Raw genomic sequence first — 18,916 nt, 5'->3', positions numbered from 1 at the left:
ACACTGTGTGTGTTGCCGTCCACAAGGTGTTCACTGTGTGTGTAGCCGTCCACAAGGTGTTCACTGTGTGTGTTGCCGCCCACAAGGTGTTCACTGTGTGTGTAGCCGTCCACAAGGTGTTCACTGTGTTGCCGCCCACAAGGTGTTCACTGTGTGTGTTGCCGCCCACAAGGTGTTCACTGTATGTGTAGCCGCCCACAATATGTCCGCTATGTTTGTCCAGTAGATGGCTATAACACAAGGGAACTGTCCACCACGTCCACACATTAACTCACCCTGGATGGACACTCATTACAGCATCAATCATCACTTAAATTATACACACAAGAGTTAATCAAATTAACACTGCGACAGACCCATCCACTACATATACGATAACAATATTTTAAACTCAATCACAACTCAAACGACCTACTCAATATTGCCACCACTACTGCCACTTACCATCAGCACAAGGGACCCTGACCCACCACAGCAGCTTCTGAATTTCCCGCCACGCAGTGTAAGTCCCATACTCATTCATACCTCGGACTAACACTATGCGAAACTTTCTGTCACATAGTGTTCTTTTCCAGTCGTATAATCTGCAATAGTTAAAATCATTCTGGTTCAGATATTCTCAGTGTCTTGGAAAGGGGGTAACGAGACAGCGACACTACAGGTAATGTTTGCAAGGCTGTCTTGACGTATGGATGGATTTAAAAGTAATTCATTATACACATCCCTACACATCCCCCTACACACCCCAACACATTGTATACCGCCACCTACTACCCCACACATCCCCCCCAAACACTGCTACACATCCCACATCCCCCCTCACACGCCCTAACACATCACACACATCCCTCACAAACACTCCTACACATTCCACGCATTCCCCCAAAAAACCCACATCCCCCCTACACATTTCCACACCCACCACCCACCACAAGCACACTTCCTGTCGTACATATTAACTAGCAATGACACAGCATATAACTTGTTTTCTATATAAGGTTACCAACGTTGGCGAACACCTGAAAAACTTGTCCTGTGGTACATTCGGAAAACCCCATTGTTGTGGCTATTTGCGTCCTTACCCAGTATAATAATAATAATAATAATAATAATAATAATAATAATAATAATAATAATAATAATAATAATAATAATTTTACTTTCATCATTGCTTACATAAACAAACTCACGGCAAGAAAAACCACAAATAATCATCACACAAACACCGAGGTTCGACCTTCACTGTGAAACTGATCTAGCGAGAAAAAAAAAATAACATTTTCAATACGATTCTATTTTATTTACATTGTGTGTGACGCTCATTCATATACTTATTCTTACTGTTGTGTTACGTTAATAATTATTCTTTTCTTACTTAGCCTTTCTATATGAACATACGTTTACGGTGATAATACTGACGTTATATAATATGGCTGACTGTCTGTGTGTCTGAGCTTAATGTGACGCCTGGTAGCTGGTGGTCTAGATTAGTACAGACACTAGAATTGAGATAATTGGTAGATATGTAACTAAAATGGCATTAACCCCTTGAGTACGATAACCCTAACCCCTTGAGTACGATGACAACCCCCTGAGTATGATGATAACCCCTTGAGTACGATGATAACCCCTTGAGTACGATGACAACCCCTCGAGTACGATGATAACCCCTTGAGTACGATGACAAACCCTTGAATGCGATAAGCCTAACCCCTAAAGTACATTGACAGTAAGGTTTCGTACTCAAGGGGTTAACGCCATCGTACTCAAGGGGTTAATCCCATCGTACTCAAGGAATTAAACCAAAGAGGCAAAGCGACGGGATATACCGTAGCAGAGAAAGATGTGAAGGCCCTCGGTATAAGGAACTATACAAACTGCACTATACCGTATGTGAAGGCCCTCGGTATAAGGAACTATACAAACTGCACTATACCGTATGTGAAGGCCCTCGGTATAAGGAACTATACAAACTGCACTATACCGTATGTGAAGGCCCTCGGTATAAGGAACTATACAAACTGCACTATACCGTATGTGAAGGCCCTCGGTATAAGGAACTATACAAACTGCACTATACCGTATGTGAAGGCCCTCGGTATATGAACTATACAAACTGCACTATACCGTATAAGTTTACCGACACCACGGAATATCGTCGGCTTCATATGGACAGCTCATCGTTAGTAATAAGTCTTGTAAAATAACCTATACCCAAAAATTGGTTCCTATTATCGGTATCTGCGGTATATCTAATGTAAAAAGTTTACATGCACTTACGTTAATGGTTGATGGAGTAGTGTTGTTCACCTTGTTTGTTTACATGTGACGTCATTACCACGTGGTCAGTCCTTCATCACCTTCCTTGAAGTTGTCTAGATGTAAGGAGGAGGAGGAGGAAAATAACTGTTAATATAACGGGAAATACTTTAACGGTGTATTATAGAGAAGGGAGAATAGGGAGGGTGGTGATAGGTTAGGTTAGCGGGTCAGCATGGGGTTTTAGCACTTGTGTTTCTCGTTGGAGATATATCGTCTCCAGTCTCACCACGAACCCCGAGATTCAGGCTCGTGAACCCAAGCAGTAGACACTGATACATTATTCTGTCCATAAATGCTTGGATTCAAGAGTCTGAATTCGTCATGGTCTTGACAGGATCTGGAGATCAAACAAGATATAAAGTACCGAATTAACAGTTACCAAAGTCAATAATGATAAAACTTTTGTTTATATTGATAGAGAAAGAAGATAATTATTTATAAGAGAAGTAACACAAAACACAGACTGACCTTAACCGTAAACACAACAGAATACTGATACAAGTCACATGTGATCGACTTTAGTTGATGTTGATACAAAGCTTCCACTGTGAGAGCTGTATTACTGACATTAATTGTAGATAATGTTAAAGTCTTATGTGAACGATCCTCAATGTTGTTTTAGGTGTATCAAGTCACTGGGATGTTTGATGCCGTTCGTTAATCTTGTTTTGTTTGTAACAGAAAGACAGCAAGAGTTAACTGAAGCGTGACCAGGGGCGCCTGGCAGCTGTACCACCCACAAAAAAAAACATTAATAGTACGAGAAATACGGAAGAAAGAATTCATTGTTAAAGTCACTTGTCAGAGGCAGCTTAAAAGAAGCGATAAACAGCAACTCTGTAAAGCTATATAAATACTTTGAATATTCTAAATTATTGTAACAAAGAAAAAAAGAGAGTAAAACCTAGGTTATGTTAGACAGCCAAGCATCACCTTGGTGGTCTGACCGCTAAATGGGTCGTACAGTGAGGACAACACCCTTGTTTTGACTCACCTCGCGGCAATTGTCTTATGAAAGCAGGGAAGTTATTGCTCAAGGCAGAGATAATTTCCAACATGAGACTTGATCCTACACACCTGTCAGTTACATACAAGTATAATCAAGTAATCAATGCTCTGCGCAGTGACAAGTCCTCGGCCATGTTTCACCTCGCATTAATTCTACATAAGGAGCAGGTGGAGTTAATATTCCTTAAAAAATCCCATATACATGATTCACCAAAGACGGGTAACTGACTGAAGGTTGACTCCATCATGAAGTGACTTGCGGTGAGAGAGTGCAGTGTGTAAAGCGGAAAAGTTTACTTCTCGCATCATTTAACTTATTTTACAAACCAACCTCCTTCCACCTAGTGTCTCACCCAACCACGTCCCTCCACCTCGTGTCTCACCCACCCACGTCCCTCCACCTCAGCTCACCCACCCACGTCCCTCCACCTCGTGTCTCAACCCACTCCACGTCCTCCCACCCACGTCCCTCCACCCCGTGCCCCACCCACCCACGTCCCTCCACCCTGTCCCCACCCACGTCCCTCTCCACATCCCACCCACCCCACCCGTGTCTCACCCACCCACGTCCTCCACCCAGTGTCTCAACCCACGTCCCTCCACCCTGTGTCCACCCACGTCCCTCCACTCTGTCTCACCCACCCACGTCCCTCCACCCCTGTGTCTCACCCACCCACGTCCCTCCACTGTGTCTCACCCACCCACGTCCCTCCACCTCGTGTCTCACCACCACGTCCCTCCACATCCGTGTCTCACCCACCCACGTCCCTCCACCTGTGTCCCCACCCACCCACGTCCTCCACCCAGTGTCTCACCCACCCACGTCCCTCCACCTCGTGTCCCCACCCAACATCACACTCCACCTAGTGTCTCACCCACCCACGTCCCTCCACCTCGTGTCTCACCCACCCACATCCCTCCACCTCTGGTCTCACCCACCCACATCCCTCCACCGTGTCTCACCCACCCACGTCCCTCCACCTCGTGTCTCACCCACCCACGTCCCTCTCCACCTCGTGTCTCACCCACCCACGTCCTCCACATCGTGTCTCACCCACCCACGTCCCTCCACCCTGTCTCACCCACCCACGTCCCTCCACCTCGTGTCCCACCCACCCACGTCCCTCCACCCTGTGTCTCCACCCACCCACGTCCCTCCACCTAGTGTCTCACCCACCCACGTCCTCCACCTCGTGTCTCACCCACCCATGTCCCTCCACCTGCATCTCACCCACCCACGTCCCTCCACCTCGTGTCCCCACCCACCCACGTCCCTCCACCTCGTGTCTCACCCACCCACGTCCCTCCACATAGTGTCTCACCCACCCACGTCCCTCCACCTCGTGTCTCACCCACCCACGTCACTCCACCCAGTGTCCCACCCACCCACGTCCCTCCACCTCGTGTCCCACCCACCCACATCCCCTCCACCTGTGTCCACCCACCCACATCCCTCCACCCTGTGTCTCACCCACCCACGTCCCCCACCTCGTGTCCCACCCACGTCCCTCCACCTGTGTCCACCCACCCACGTCCCACCGTCCACCCACCCACGTCCCCCAACCCGTGTCTCACCCACCCACATCCTCCACCCCGTGTCCCACCCACCCACGTCCCTCCACCCAGTGTCTCACCCACCCACGTCCCCCTCCACCCTGTGTCCCATCCACCCAGTCCCTCCACCCTGGTCTCACCCACCCACGTCCCTCCACCCCGTGTCTCACCCACCCACGTCCCCCCACCCTGTGTCTCACCCACCCACCTCCCCACACCCCGTGTTCCACCCACCCACGTCCCTCCCCTCGTGTCCACCCACCCATCCCTCCACCCCGTGTCTCACCCACCCACGTCCCTCCACCTCGTGTCCCATCCACCACGTCCCCTCCACCTCAGTCCCCATCCACCCACGTCCCCACATCGTGTCTCACCCACCCACGTCCCTCCACTCGTCTCACCCACGTCCCTCCACCTAGTGTCTCACCCACCCACGTCCCTCCAGGTCCCACCCACGCACCCCACACCCACCCACGTCCCTCCACCCCCGTGTCCCACCCACCCACGTCCTCCACCCCGTGTCCTCACCCACCCAGGGTCCCTCCACCTCGTGTCCACCCACCCACGTCCCTCCACCTGTCTCACCCACCCACCTCCCCACACCCTGTGTCCCACCCACCAACGTCCCTTCCTCTCATGTCTCTCACCCACCCCGTGTCCCCACCTAACGTCCCTCCACCCCATCCACCCACGTCCCCACCCCTGCTGTCTCAACCCAACCCCTCCACCCTGTGTCCCACCCACCCACGTCCCACCCTGTGTCCCCACCCACCACCCTCCTCCCCGTGTCCCCACCCACCCACGTCCTCCACCCTGTGTCCCACCCACCCACGTCCCTCTCCACACCTCGTGTCTCACCCACCCAGGGTCCCCTCCACCCGTGTCTCACCCACCCACCTCCTCCACCTCGTGTCCACCCACCCACCTCCACCTCCAGTTCCCCATCCACCCACGTCCTCCAACCCACCCACGTCCACACCCACGTCCCTCCTGGTCCCAACGTCCCTCCACCCTGTCCCACCCACCCTCCACCCCTGTGTCCCACCCACCCACGTCCCTCCACCGTGTCTCAACCCACCCACGTCCTCCACCCCTGTGTCCCCACCCACCCACGTCCCTCCCCAGTCCCCACCCACCACGTCTCTCCACCCTGTGTCCCACCCACCCACGTCCCTCCACCCCGTTCTCACCCACCCACCTCCACCCTGTCCACTCAACTCCACTCCCTCCACCTGTGTCTCACCCACCCACGTCCCCCACCCCCACCCACCCACCTCCACCCCAGTCCCACCCACCCACTCCCTCCACCCTGTCCCACCCACCCACGTCCCTCCACCCCTGTGTCCCACCCACCCATCCTCCACCTGTCCTGCTCCACCCACGTCCCCTCCACCTGTGTCCACCCACCCACGTCCCTCCACCCGTGTCCCCACCCACCCACGTCCCTCTCTCCACCTCGTGTCTCACCCACCCATCTCCACTGTCCTACCCACCCACCTCCTGCCCACCCACGTCCCTCCACCTGTGTTCCCAACGTCCTCCACCCCTGTCTCATCCACCCACCCTCCCCACCTCGTGTCCCATCCACCCACCTCCCAACCCTGTGTCCACCCACCCCTCCACCCTGTGTCCCACCCACCCACCTCCACTCTGTGTCCCACCCACCCACCTCCCTCCACCGTGTCTCATCCACCCACGTCCCTCCACCGTGTCCCACCCACCCACCTCCCTCCACCTCGTGTCCTCACCCACCCACCTCCACCTCGTGTCTCACCCACCCACGTCCCTCCACCTGTGTCCCATCCACCCACCTCCTCCACCCTGTGTGTCTCCACCACCCTCCCCACCCCAACCCCACCCACCCACCCTCCACCTGTGTCCCACCCACCCACCCTCCCTACCTCAGTCCCCATCCACCCACCTCCAACCCCACCCATCCACCTCCACCCTGTGTCTCATCCACCCACCTCCCTCCACCTCGTGTCCCACCCACCCACCTCCCTCCACCCTGTATCTCACCCACCCACCCTCCACCCCGTGTCTCATCCACCCACCTCCCTCCACCTCGTGTCTCACCCACCCACCTCCCTCCACCTCGTGTCTCACCCACCCCACCTCCACCTCGTGTCTCATCCACCCACCTCCCTCCACCTCGTGTCTCACCCACCCACCTCCACCCTGTGTCTCACCCACCCACCTCTCCACCTCTTATCAGTTCATTTTACGATCTCTTCACAGCCTCCTCTTCCTCCTCCTCCTCTTCTCGTCACACCACAACCGGATCTTCTCAGCCTTGTATATCTCCTACAGGGTGTCTCAAAAAATATTATACACGCTTCACATATTTTCGTAGACGTCGCGTGAGTTCTTGTATCATGACCTTATACATCAAGTGGGGACAATTTTCCTGTTGTAATACATTCAAATCATTACAACGAAATATATGTGAGGTATAGTGTTTTTTTTCTGACACACCCTGTATTATTACTAACACACACACACACACACACACATACACACACAACACGAGTTAATATCATAATGTCTGTCAATTCTAGGTATTTGGACTGTGTTGGTCATGGTCGTGGTAGGAGTCACAACATCAGCTCTGCCTCAACCCAAGACTCTCCCCGTTGCAGACCCGCAGTACAACGACCCCTACCACCACCACCACCACCATGATCCCTACCACCATCACCACGACTACCACCACCACCATGATCCCCACGACTACCACCACCACCATGATCCCCACGACTACCACCACCACCATGATCCCCACGACTACCATCATGGCCACTACGTCCCTCACTTCGACTTCCACCACGACCACCACTAACACTAGATGAGATGACAGCGAGTGAAGGATGGGCCCCCCAGAACAACATCACGACAAAAGGTTCTCAAAAGTCAACCTCACAATAGACGAAATAACTCATAAAAGGGATTATCACCAGCAAAATAGCATCCAACAGGAGCATCAACAATACACACTAAACCGATTCTACAACAGCTACAGTAACGTTCTTTTAACACTAAATACGAGTCACAATAAACATACAGATTCTTGATAAACCGGAAACAGTAACTTAAAACCACTGTTCTGTATGGAGATTAAAGTACGTTTGACTGTGAATAATAAATAAATAAATAAATAAGATGGCAAGACAAATAAAAGTGTTAGAGTATTGATGATGAATGATACTGAAACAAAATAATGAATAAAAGTGAAAGTGAATAAAAATATAGATAACTGGACAATATATAAATACTTGTTATTGTTTCTACACAGACTTGTATTTTACTTAATAAGACCCGTAAGCATGTACTCTAACCGCCATACACTAAATAAATAACATCAAAACAAATAAATACATGTTTTTCAAAGTGTATTTATTTGTTTATGTTAATATTATGTTATTTTAGCTATAACAACTGATATATTGAAGACCGTGTGAAGTATTGTTATAATATATTAGCGAACATTATCATAGGTATTTAAGCGTGTGTATTAAGTACATAGGGTATTCCGGCCATCAGAAAATTAATTGGAATGGATGTATTCTCCATGTGTAAAAAACAACATTCAACATTCTCTCGATAGACGTAAATACTATTAACATTATAAACACTAATACTCAACATTATTATAAACATACTTATATAATCCACATTCTACCATCTTAAGTGTACATACGTTTGTCTTTTGGTTAAAATATTTGTATTTGTTCTTTACTAAACTTTTAACCTATTTTTGTATTACTTATATAACAAATAAATTGAAAACACTCTTTAAAAAGTTATTATATTTGATTAACCCTTTGGTTTATGCTCAGAAACTCAGCATTTTTTTTTTTTTTTTTTAGAATTCTATTGTAGGTCGGGCCGGGGCTGACATCTCCCGTCCTGATGCCCCTGAGCCTATCAAACTGTCTCTCAGAGTTTCTGACGGGGCATTCTCCACTCAGGCTGAACTAATAGCCCTCCTTGCTGCCCTTCGCTGAGGAAGAAGCAGATGGTTTCTGCCTTGCTTGTCTGCTGCGATTCCAGGTCTGCTCTCGACGGGATCGCATTTGGATCAGGGAAAATAAGGACCTCATCCTCCGAATACGAGGGTTAACATCCACACTTCAGGATGCAGGCCGCCCTGTGACATTCCTGTGGAGACCTAGTCATGTCGGTATCTTGGGGAATGAGGCAGCAGATGGCCTTGCCAAGACTGGCTGCAACAAGGCCACACCTGACTACGTTGTCTCGAGCACTCTACAGATTAGGACCCAAATTCGCCGCAAACAGAGAGAAGCTCGAAGCAGCCATCCCCTGACTCCCGCCCACCTGGTACAATGTCCTCCGTAAACTTCCTGACCTCGTAATAACGAAAGGGTCGGAAGGGACGTGATTGCTGCCCGTATCATCATTGGGTATGACTTTGCTTGGGAGATTGGTATCCCGAATCACCTGAGCAACGCTTTGTGCATATAGAAGACCCGACAGCCGCACCCTTATCCACTACCTCCTAAGATGTCCCCACACACAACGCTTCCGTGACGCCTGCTGGACCACCACTCCACGACCTGACGGAGACACGATGATCCTCCCCATACTGGCCAGATATTATGTAAATAATATTGATTATAAAGGAATATCCTTCCTTCCTTAGGCTTTAGTAAGCCCCTATAATATTTATACTGTATATACTTGTCACACTTTCAGATGCTTGGTGTATTTAGGGTAACTAAGATAAGCACTAGGATCCCGCTTCCTCTATCAAGGAATAAACAATTGAAATTGAAATTGAATTGATCACCTGAACCAACATATTTCACCGGATAAATAATCACTCCGAGCTACCTGGAAGTAATAATAGGCTAAGTTATATTAAGTTATAATAGTCTACGGATCTAGTACTCCACGGTGTTAAAATAATAATATTAATAACAAAAATAAATGGTAGTAATATAATAATAATAATAATAAAAATAATAATATTAAAAATAACAATAATAAATGGTAGTAATATAATAATAATAATAATAATAAAATACAAAATAAAATAATAATAATAATAATAATAATAATAATAATAATAATAATAATAATAATAATAATAATAATAATAATAATAATAATAATAATAATAATAATAATAATAATAATAATAATAATAATAATAATAATAATAATAATAAAATGGTAGTAATATAATAATAATAATAAAAATAATAATAAAAATAATAATAAAATGTAGTAAATAACAACAAACAACAAACAACAACAATAATAATAATAATAATATTAATAATAATAATAATAATAATAATAATAATAATAATAATAATACACAGCTTAATTCATGTTAACTTCTGGGTATAGAGGGAGACACCGTGGCCGAAACTGCAGCAAACGCCTAAAGGAAAAACCAGCGACCTTGCCAGTAACTGAGTAAAAAAACACAACAAAATAACACGCACGTCTTTAGTGAAACATATCCTCGTTAAATATTATCTCCTATTAACAATGTCAAGTCTCACGTTTAATAAATATATATCAACATCTTATTTGTCTTTTAACATATATTAGTAAAATAGTTCTTATCATTCTTATCATTCAAGTGATAAGAAAGTTATCATAGTAGGAAACCTTAGTGACTCATAACGCTGTTAGAGTTAATTGATAATAACCTTTCATTTCGCTTTTTTTTTAACATTGTCATAAAACGTTACTTCCGGGAGGCAATTTTCTCGTTTATAGAATCATGTTTAAAAATTTTCTTCCTGAAAAGTATATAATGTAAGCGGACACACACAGGGTACAGTAGAGTGTATTGGTAAATATATTGTTTGTACGTAAATATTATATATAATGTAATGAGACTAATAATAATAATAATAATAATAATAATAATAAAAATAATAATAATAATAATAATAATAATAATAATAATAATAATAATAATAATAATAATAATAATAATAATAATAATAATAATAATAATAATAATAACAATAATATTAATATTAATAATAATACATTGGTATTATTATTATTATTATTATTATTAGCTTTATTACAAAAACAATAACAATAACAATGTAATTAATAATAACTACTACTACTACTACAAATAATAATAATAATAATGTTTCAGTGTTCCAATATTTTACCACCAATTAAAGTCTAAATCGCTCTGTTGCGTCACACTGTTAATTAAAACTACTTATATCATCATCAACATTTTCTGGAGACCTTCACTTTATTCCTCCTGTTGAAACGAGGATCTTACGGTCGTCCAACAATATCCTAACCTATGGCTAACCTAACACTAACACTACCCAAACCTAAGCCATCCCAACCTAAAGCTACCCTAACCTAACCTTAACACTAACCTAACCCACTCTAACCTAACGCTAACCTAGCCTAATACTAACCTAACACTAACCTAACCTAACACTAAATTAACCCCCACCAGGTAGCGTAAAAATGTTTCTCCATGATAAAATAACTTTTAAGGGGTGTCTAATCTTCAGGTGATCTCAATGGTCTTGTTATATGACCAAGAAACCTGTTATACGCTGAAACCGGTTATGATGTACCAAAGACGCATTAGAAAAGGGAACACTGGAAAGTACCAAGTATATCGAGTGCGGGCCAGCATACCTGTCAGAATATACCCGGGGAAATCCACGCCTAAGGCGAGCGAAATACTATCCAGCCTTGAACAGGTGGTGGGAGGAAGATTACGACAACCATAAGTAATATTGTGCCTCAAGGTTAATGGTCAAGCCAGCAATATTTCGTAAAGTTTTTAATACTTGCGATGCTCTTTTGCCATACACCCTTTAGGCGTTTATTGTAAAGGCGTTTTAGATGCACGGAATAGCTAACGCGTTTGCTATTCTGTCTGAGCAGACACTTCTGCTGAGTTGTGAGCATGACACCTTAAGAAGGAAAACAAAACACCTTCATCGGGCGTTAGCGTGTGAGGCGCCCGAATAGCTAACAACCAATCAGAGAGTTTCTCCCACTGAAACAGTGTGTAAATACGTGGATCATGGCCGCTTATGGGGAATATTTTGATTAATATTGAAGAGTTGGGGGCATGTAAGGCAATAAAAAACTGTGATATAATAATAAAGATAATTCTATATACGGTAGTATATTGGATAGGACCTAAAACAAAGAGTATGGTGTGAAAGAATGGAAAAGGATTGTGCCTAATTGAAACCTGTTTTGGCTCCGCCCGTTTTTAAGTGGGCGCTGTCGGATTTCATTAGCCGTTGGTTGACTTTGGTGTAACAATATTGATAATTACTCAAATGTGACTGAAACCTTCATATCATTACTCAGAAGATACTTTAAATAAAGGTGAACAAGTTGATTACAGTTCTGTAAGTGCAAATATTAATACTTAAAAGAACCTGAAATTCGTCGTATTTCGTGCATAAATATGCAAACACCTAGCCGCGAGAGACAGGTGGTCTTTGGATAGTGCGGTTTCAGAGTCCGAGAGAAATTACCTTTACAACGGGCCCAATTTTTTTGTATTCTTATTTATTATTGACTGATTGACTTTTTTTTTCTTTCTTTCCATAATTTTCTATATATTTTCTTCGCTATTTCTTTCCGTATTGTGTCCAAATAACAGTTTCCTAATTTTATTGTTTTTCTGAAGACTGTGTTGTATATCAGTATTCCCAAGACTAGGGTTGCCATACGTCCGTATTTTCCCGGACATGTCCTCCATTTAGGTCTCGAAATCTTCATCGGGAAGGAATTTTTAAAATTCTTTAAAAGTCCGGAATTTTAGCTTCCATTATTTTCTCCACGGAAAAAAAAAACCATGAAACTGTAATGACGAGAGAGAGAGACAGAGAGAGGGAAGGTGGAACCGTAGAGATCTCGTTCAGTTTTCGTCAGCTGATAAGTCACTTGTACGCCTGTACGGTGTTGTCAACTTAGCTGTCAAATATTTGATTGATAAGGGGGTAGAAGTTGATGAAGTGTTTTGACCAAGTTAGTAACCTGAAGCAGTTTGTGGAAAATTACAAGTGATGAAGAATTTAGTAATCTGCCAACACAAAAAGTGGACCAGATACTTTGAAAAATCAAACATTGAATGTCACTCAGAATTGCTAAGAATTGCACAATTCTTCTTTGCTATATCATCTCGCAATGCAAATGTAGAAAGTTTTTTCACTGATGCAAAGCCAATGGACAAAGGAAAGGAACAAATTGAGTGTTAAACAATGAAAGGCATTCTGACTGCACAGTACAACTTCCGAGAAACATCTTGCAGTGACTTCTATACCTTTCTAAAGAGTAATCAGCCAATACTGAAAAAGATCCGATCTACAGAAAAGTATGCATGGGCACACCAAGTCACACACACAGTGGGGGGAGAAGACTGCAGCTAAAGGAATGAAGATGTTCAGCCTTAAGCAAAGGTAATTTTTTTAAAAGATTTCTATACCATGTATGATGTATATTAGCCTGTGTGTGCCGGGATGTCTTCGGGAGCGTCCTCTTTTTTTAATGTTCAGATATGGCAACCCTACCCAAGACGTATTTTTCGTATGTCGTATTTTTTAATGACAGTCCGGGAAGCTAGCGCGTTACGTATTCCGGGCATCTACAATAAACGTCTTTTGGCTGATACTTCTACAATACTACCGCACACTCTGTCCAACACTACCCAATACCACCAAATACCTGTACTTCCACACACACACACCCGATATTACCAACTACTACCACATACTACCCGATACGATAGATGTACTGTATATTTATAACCAAAATTCCCTAAACAAACACCAATATGTGTTTTCAACTTGTGGATCATAATCTAACAATGGCTTTTACCTGATGTTCACTTCCGCTATAAACATCATGACAAACACAACACGAACAAAATGTTCTCTAATCCAATACAACTCAAGGTTAATAATTGTTAAAATACTCAAATAAAATACAACTTTGGTTAATAAAGGTTAAAAATTACCACAGGGTTAATTAAATGAATCTCATGTAGAAGATGACTAATATTGCAAGGTGTTCAAGAAATATTTGACACAGTTCTGTTACTTGTGTTTCCTCATTACAGCTCCGTCACCCGCCACCTCACTGCGTTCAAGGTTCATTATTTTCAAAGGTTAACACGAAGAAATTATTCTTCCTGTGTAAAAACTAAAGAGAATATCTGATTGAATGATTTAAGTTCAAGGAAAAATATGGATCACATGAAGATTAAACACCCTAGTTTATTTTTGCTGATGATTGAATAACTTAAATATGAGCTGGGCGGGGGATCAGGTTAGGTTTTGTTATGCTAATTAAGGTTAAGTTAGGTTAGGTAAGGTTAAGTTAGGTTAGGTTAGGTAAGGTTACGTTGGGTTATGTAAGGTTAAGTTAGGTTAGGTTAGGTAAGGTTAAATTAGATTAGGTAAGATTAAGTTAGGTTAGATTAGGTTTGATTAGGTAAACGTTGGGTTATGTAAGGTTAAGTTAGGTTAGGTTAGGTAAGGTTAAATTAGATTAGGTAAGATTAAGTTAGGTTAGATTAGGTTTGATTAGGTAAACGCTAGGTTGTCTAATCTCCAGGTGAACCAAACGGAAAACCACCACAATAAGTATACAAATATGTTATTATAACTACATACAATTTCTTCAACCAAACAGTAAAAGACACAGTTTATATACCTTATCATATGCATCACAGTGTCTACCTGCCCCTGGCCATCCCACCTTCACTTTTACCCATTCCCATCTCCCATCATCCCCTCATGCCTAATTATACCTGTAAATCTTTTCACTTCTCATATATCTCTCTTTTGTTCCTACCAACTTAATTACTTCTCCCTTTGTTTTTGTTTTTTTCTTTTTATCCATATAATTTATCTTTGGCATTCACCCGTAGCAACACATTTCGAACGCGTATGCTAATTTTGTCTCTTAGTGTAAAGCAAATGAGTCTAGTTTTAGTGTATATTGATGTCTTTTTTGTGTGTGGTTTAAAGTCAAGTAAACAAGTTTGGTGAATCTATACAGGTTTACGTACCAGGAAAAATCAGTGTGAACTTTTTGAGAAGCCCGACTCATGTACAGGAAGATCCCTGGGGGATTGGTAAACATATTCTGAACATTTAAGGTGAATACAATAATTGATGTTCCTCGATACTAAGGAAGTAACTAACTAACGAGACTAATTCGTTACTATTGTTCTGGGGCATATGAAGGTTAACCACCCTAATGCTGATCTAACCTAACCTAACCTAATCCTAACCTTACCTAACCTAACCTAACCTAACCTCAACCTTACCTAAGGCTAACGCCATCCTAACGCTAACCTACATCTACCCTAACACTAACCTGACCTACTCTCCCTAGGTAGCGTTAGAGTGGTTAATCTTCAGGTGAAATAAACTGAGGACTAGCCTTCAGGTAATCCACTGTTAACTGATACATCATCCTTAAGTGCTCACCCTCAGAAATTTAAGTGTGTGTACAGTATTATTATGACGCTCAGGGTGTGGTTGTTGTGTCGGCAACCATCATGACGAGAGGAACACGTGATATAACCCATTTCTGTTGGGGGATGGAGTCAGGGGAAGCCTTAAATATTCTACAGCACCTAGCGACTCAACCTTCGCGTCATCCCATCGCTCCGCAATCGAGAAGTTTAACCTCTGTCATCATTCGTAGATTAGTTTTTAGTTAGATTATATATTTATTCAGTAAAATCCTCATTACAAGTTTTCAATGATTCAGCATGTGGTGTACTGTATAGTATATAGATAATGCAGATATATAGTTCAAAGCATGCATATAGGCAAAGCAGGTATACAATGTACTACCAAGACAGTGCAGGTATACAATGTACTACCAAGACTGTGCAGGTATACAGACAATGTAAAGTTACAGTACCTAGACCGTGTAAGTAAATTATCACGAGCTGTGGCAACTTGTAAATCCCCACCAGTTACCCTCCCTACCCTACCTCCTCCTCAAGGTGACTCGCCCATTTTCTCCCCACGGTGTCTTCTGGTATATATAGCGAGACGAACCATTCCTACATCACATCAACTTTTGTCTTTATCCTAAGCTGACTAACTCCTCCTGTCAACATGAAACTGGTAAGTTTCTCCATAAGATTCAGTTATTTTCTGACTGTTACCAAGGCTTCAGCTATCATTGTCTGTTTTATTAAAAGGCATATATATATATATATATATATATATATATATATATATATATATATATATATATATATATATATATATATATATATATATATATATATATATATATATATATATATGTGTGTGTGTGTGTGTGTGTGTGTGTGTGTGTGTAATGGCCAGTATGCTCGTCTCGCAAGCGACCGGACCGGGGTTCGATCCCCGGGCAGGGTAAAAATATGGGCAAGTTTCTTTACGCCATTTCCCCTGTCTACCCAGCAGTAATTGGGGACCTGGGTGTTAGTCGATTTGCGGATTGCAAATCGATTAACATCCAGGTCCCCCGAGGTAATAGTTAGCCGGTGCAGTTGACGAGTTGTCCGATCATGTAGGACTATTACTTGACACTGGGTCATGCAACTCGTTACTTAGGGTACGGTTGTTGTGTTGGCGACAACTTCTACACCTTAAACAAATTCACGCCAAAGCAGCCCTAGAGCAAGCCACCCTCATTATACGAGGGGCAACCATTATTATTATTATTAATATTATTATTATTACTATATGTATATACCCGGCTCTACATAGGCTGTGATATACCTGGCTCTATACAGGCTGTTACATAAACGGCTCTTTACACCAACTGAGACATACCTGGCTCTACACACTGACATTCACACATATATAAACCAATAAATTTCAGGGTGTTAAAATTTTGCGTTTTCTTCTTTACAGTGGTTAGTGGCGGCGGCCCTGTGTGCCCTCCTAGTATTGGCCATCGCCTTCCCTGACCCCGCGGCTCTGCCTGACCCCCTGGCGGCCGCAGATCGTGGGCGAGGGCGAGGACGAGGACGAGGACGAGGACGAGGACGTGGACGTGGAGGCGGTTTTGGTCATGGAGGCGGTTTTGGTCATGGAAGCGGTTTTGGTCATGGAAGCGGTTTTGGTCATGGAAGCGGTTTTGGTCATGGAAGCGGTTTTGGTCATGGAAGCGGTTTTGGTCATGGAAGCGGTTTTGGCTTTGGCGGACATGATCATCATCATCAACCACACGCTCACATCACCCTTGGTTCCCATGGCCTTAATGTACAGGTACACGCCCACCATTAACTCACGCCAAGACGACACCACACACAAGACTCCAGCTACGACTCTCCACACAGCTGAGGACATCGGTGTATTCACTTCCTGCTCTTGTCAACTAACTCAGCCTAGTGTACCACGGTGATTTTGTACTCTTTGTAATAAAATTGAAAGAAAAACATTTGAGATTTCATAATGCTATGATACTTCCATACCCAATCCTTATTAAAAATATAAATTGACACAAATATTAGGCCAATAATAGTGAGAAACATCGACGTGTTCAGGTTTAAGAAAGAGCAATTGGAAAACTTGCCATCCACTTCCCTGTCTTAGTCAAGCCTGAATAATTTAACCTAACCTAACCTAACCTAACCTATCCTATCCTATCCTAATCTTCTCCTAACCTAACATATCCCTAACCTAACCTGGTTCTCACCTAGTCATAATCTAACCTAACACTATCATAATCTGACCTAATCTTAACTAAAACTACAGTAACCTAAATAACGTAACCTACCTATACAATATTTTTTGTTTTCACTGGAGTAAGAAGTGGAGAATAAGGCATCAGTATTGTAGCTGGACATTGAGTGTTATTATTAACTATGGGGGGGACGTCGCAAAAAAAAAACCTGCTGAATCATTTAACTATTGCGTCACCTTCTGCAGCTTGACGTCCTCAGGCGGGGCAAGCTCTCTTAACCAACCACCGACACCCACTAAAGGATCTACGTCTTCGCCTACCACTAAACCCTGACCACTTCCGCCATAGCCTCGCGTGTTCTCAATCTTGCTCGCCACTTGTAGACGTCTTATCGATCAACGAAATTTTAGTGGTAGTCGTTTTAGTTACTAAAACGACTACCACCATCTCACATATAGTCGTATGTTAATATTTAAACAACTTCAACTACCACCACCTCTTATATGGTGTTATGTTAATATTTAAACAACTACAATATCTACCACCATTGCTCATATACTGTAATCTTTAACGTTTAAACAACTAAAACTACCACCACTTCTCATATGGTCTTTATGTTAATATTCAAACAACTACAACCATTATTACCAACTTACAACCGTACAATATATTACTTCTACTTACGTTTAACCTATTACAACAACATCAACCACAACAATTACTATTCCTGGCTTTCCCGTGTATGAAGACCAATTAGTATTTCGGTAGCATGACGGTGTACTGGTAGACTAGTAATAAGGATCAATAGGTGTAGTCAAGAGGTAGTTTATCGACCCTTAAGGATTCGTACGATTAATGTTCCTCGCTGTCAGAGAAGCAAGAATCCACTAATGGTTGACTTGAAGCCTAAACACAAACATTACCACCAAAATAACAGAATTCTACCGATAAATTAAGTGTGATTTTGATGGTATATTTTTGTTATAGCTAAAGTTTAACATATAGCTGCATTCTTACATATTTTAATTACGGGAAATAGTCATCGTGTGCACCTTTGTGAACCTGGAATCAGCTTAAGAGGGTAAAATTACAACGACGTATCTATAGGAAAAGTTGACATCCTGCGCTCACTCACACACACACACGAGATAGCTGATAAAAATGCGACAGAGGGGAACCGATGAACCGATATTTTAATCACCGCCAGTCCAGCTAATCATTTCAGCGCCATAAAACCAGGTGTTAAAATCTCACATGCAGAGCTGTGATTGCATGTAGGGAGGGGAGAGAGAGAGGAGGGAGGGGGCGCGGACCACACAACATGAATTAAGAACTGGATAGGGAA

At 43.3% G+C, this 18,916-nt stretch overlaps 1 protein-coding gene and 1 long non-coding RNA gene across 2 annotated transcripts in view; one reads left to right on the top strand and one right to left on the bottom strand.

The window, feature by feature from the left end:
* LOC121853685 overlaps positions 1-18,916 on the bottom strand; it is a 45,728-nt gene that overhangs the window by 18,834 nt on the left and 7,978 nt on the right. The window contains exon 2 of the long non-coding RNA XR_006086386.1: positions 2,281-2,375. This is a non-coding gene — a long non-coding RNA (uncharacterized LOC121853685). The remainder of the gene's footprint in view (positions 1-2,280; positions 2,376-18,916) is intronic.
* On the top strand, positions 15,911-17,325 carry LOC121853677 (holotricin-3-like). The gene is made up of 2 exons (XM_042348018.1): positions 15,911-16,016; positions 16,797-17,325. Exons 1-2 carry the CDS (start codon positions 16,008-16,010, stop codon positions 17,169-17,171), a joined length of 384 nt encoding a protein of 127 aa, XP_042203952.1. The 5' UTR covers positions 15,911-16,007; the 3' UTR covers positions 17,172-17,325.

The sequence above is a fragment of the Homarus americanus genome, unplaced genomic scaffold (assembly GCF_018991925.1).
Source record: "Homarus americanus isolate GMGI-L3 unplaced genomic scaffold, GMGI_Hamer_2.0 scaffold4896, whole genome shotgun sequence".
NCBI lineage: Eukaryota > Metazoa > Arthropoda > Malacostraca > Decapoda > Nephropidae > Homarus > Homarus americanus.
This window is presented reverse-complemented; position numbering and strand designations above follow the sequence as displayed.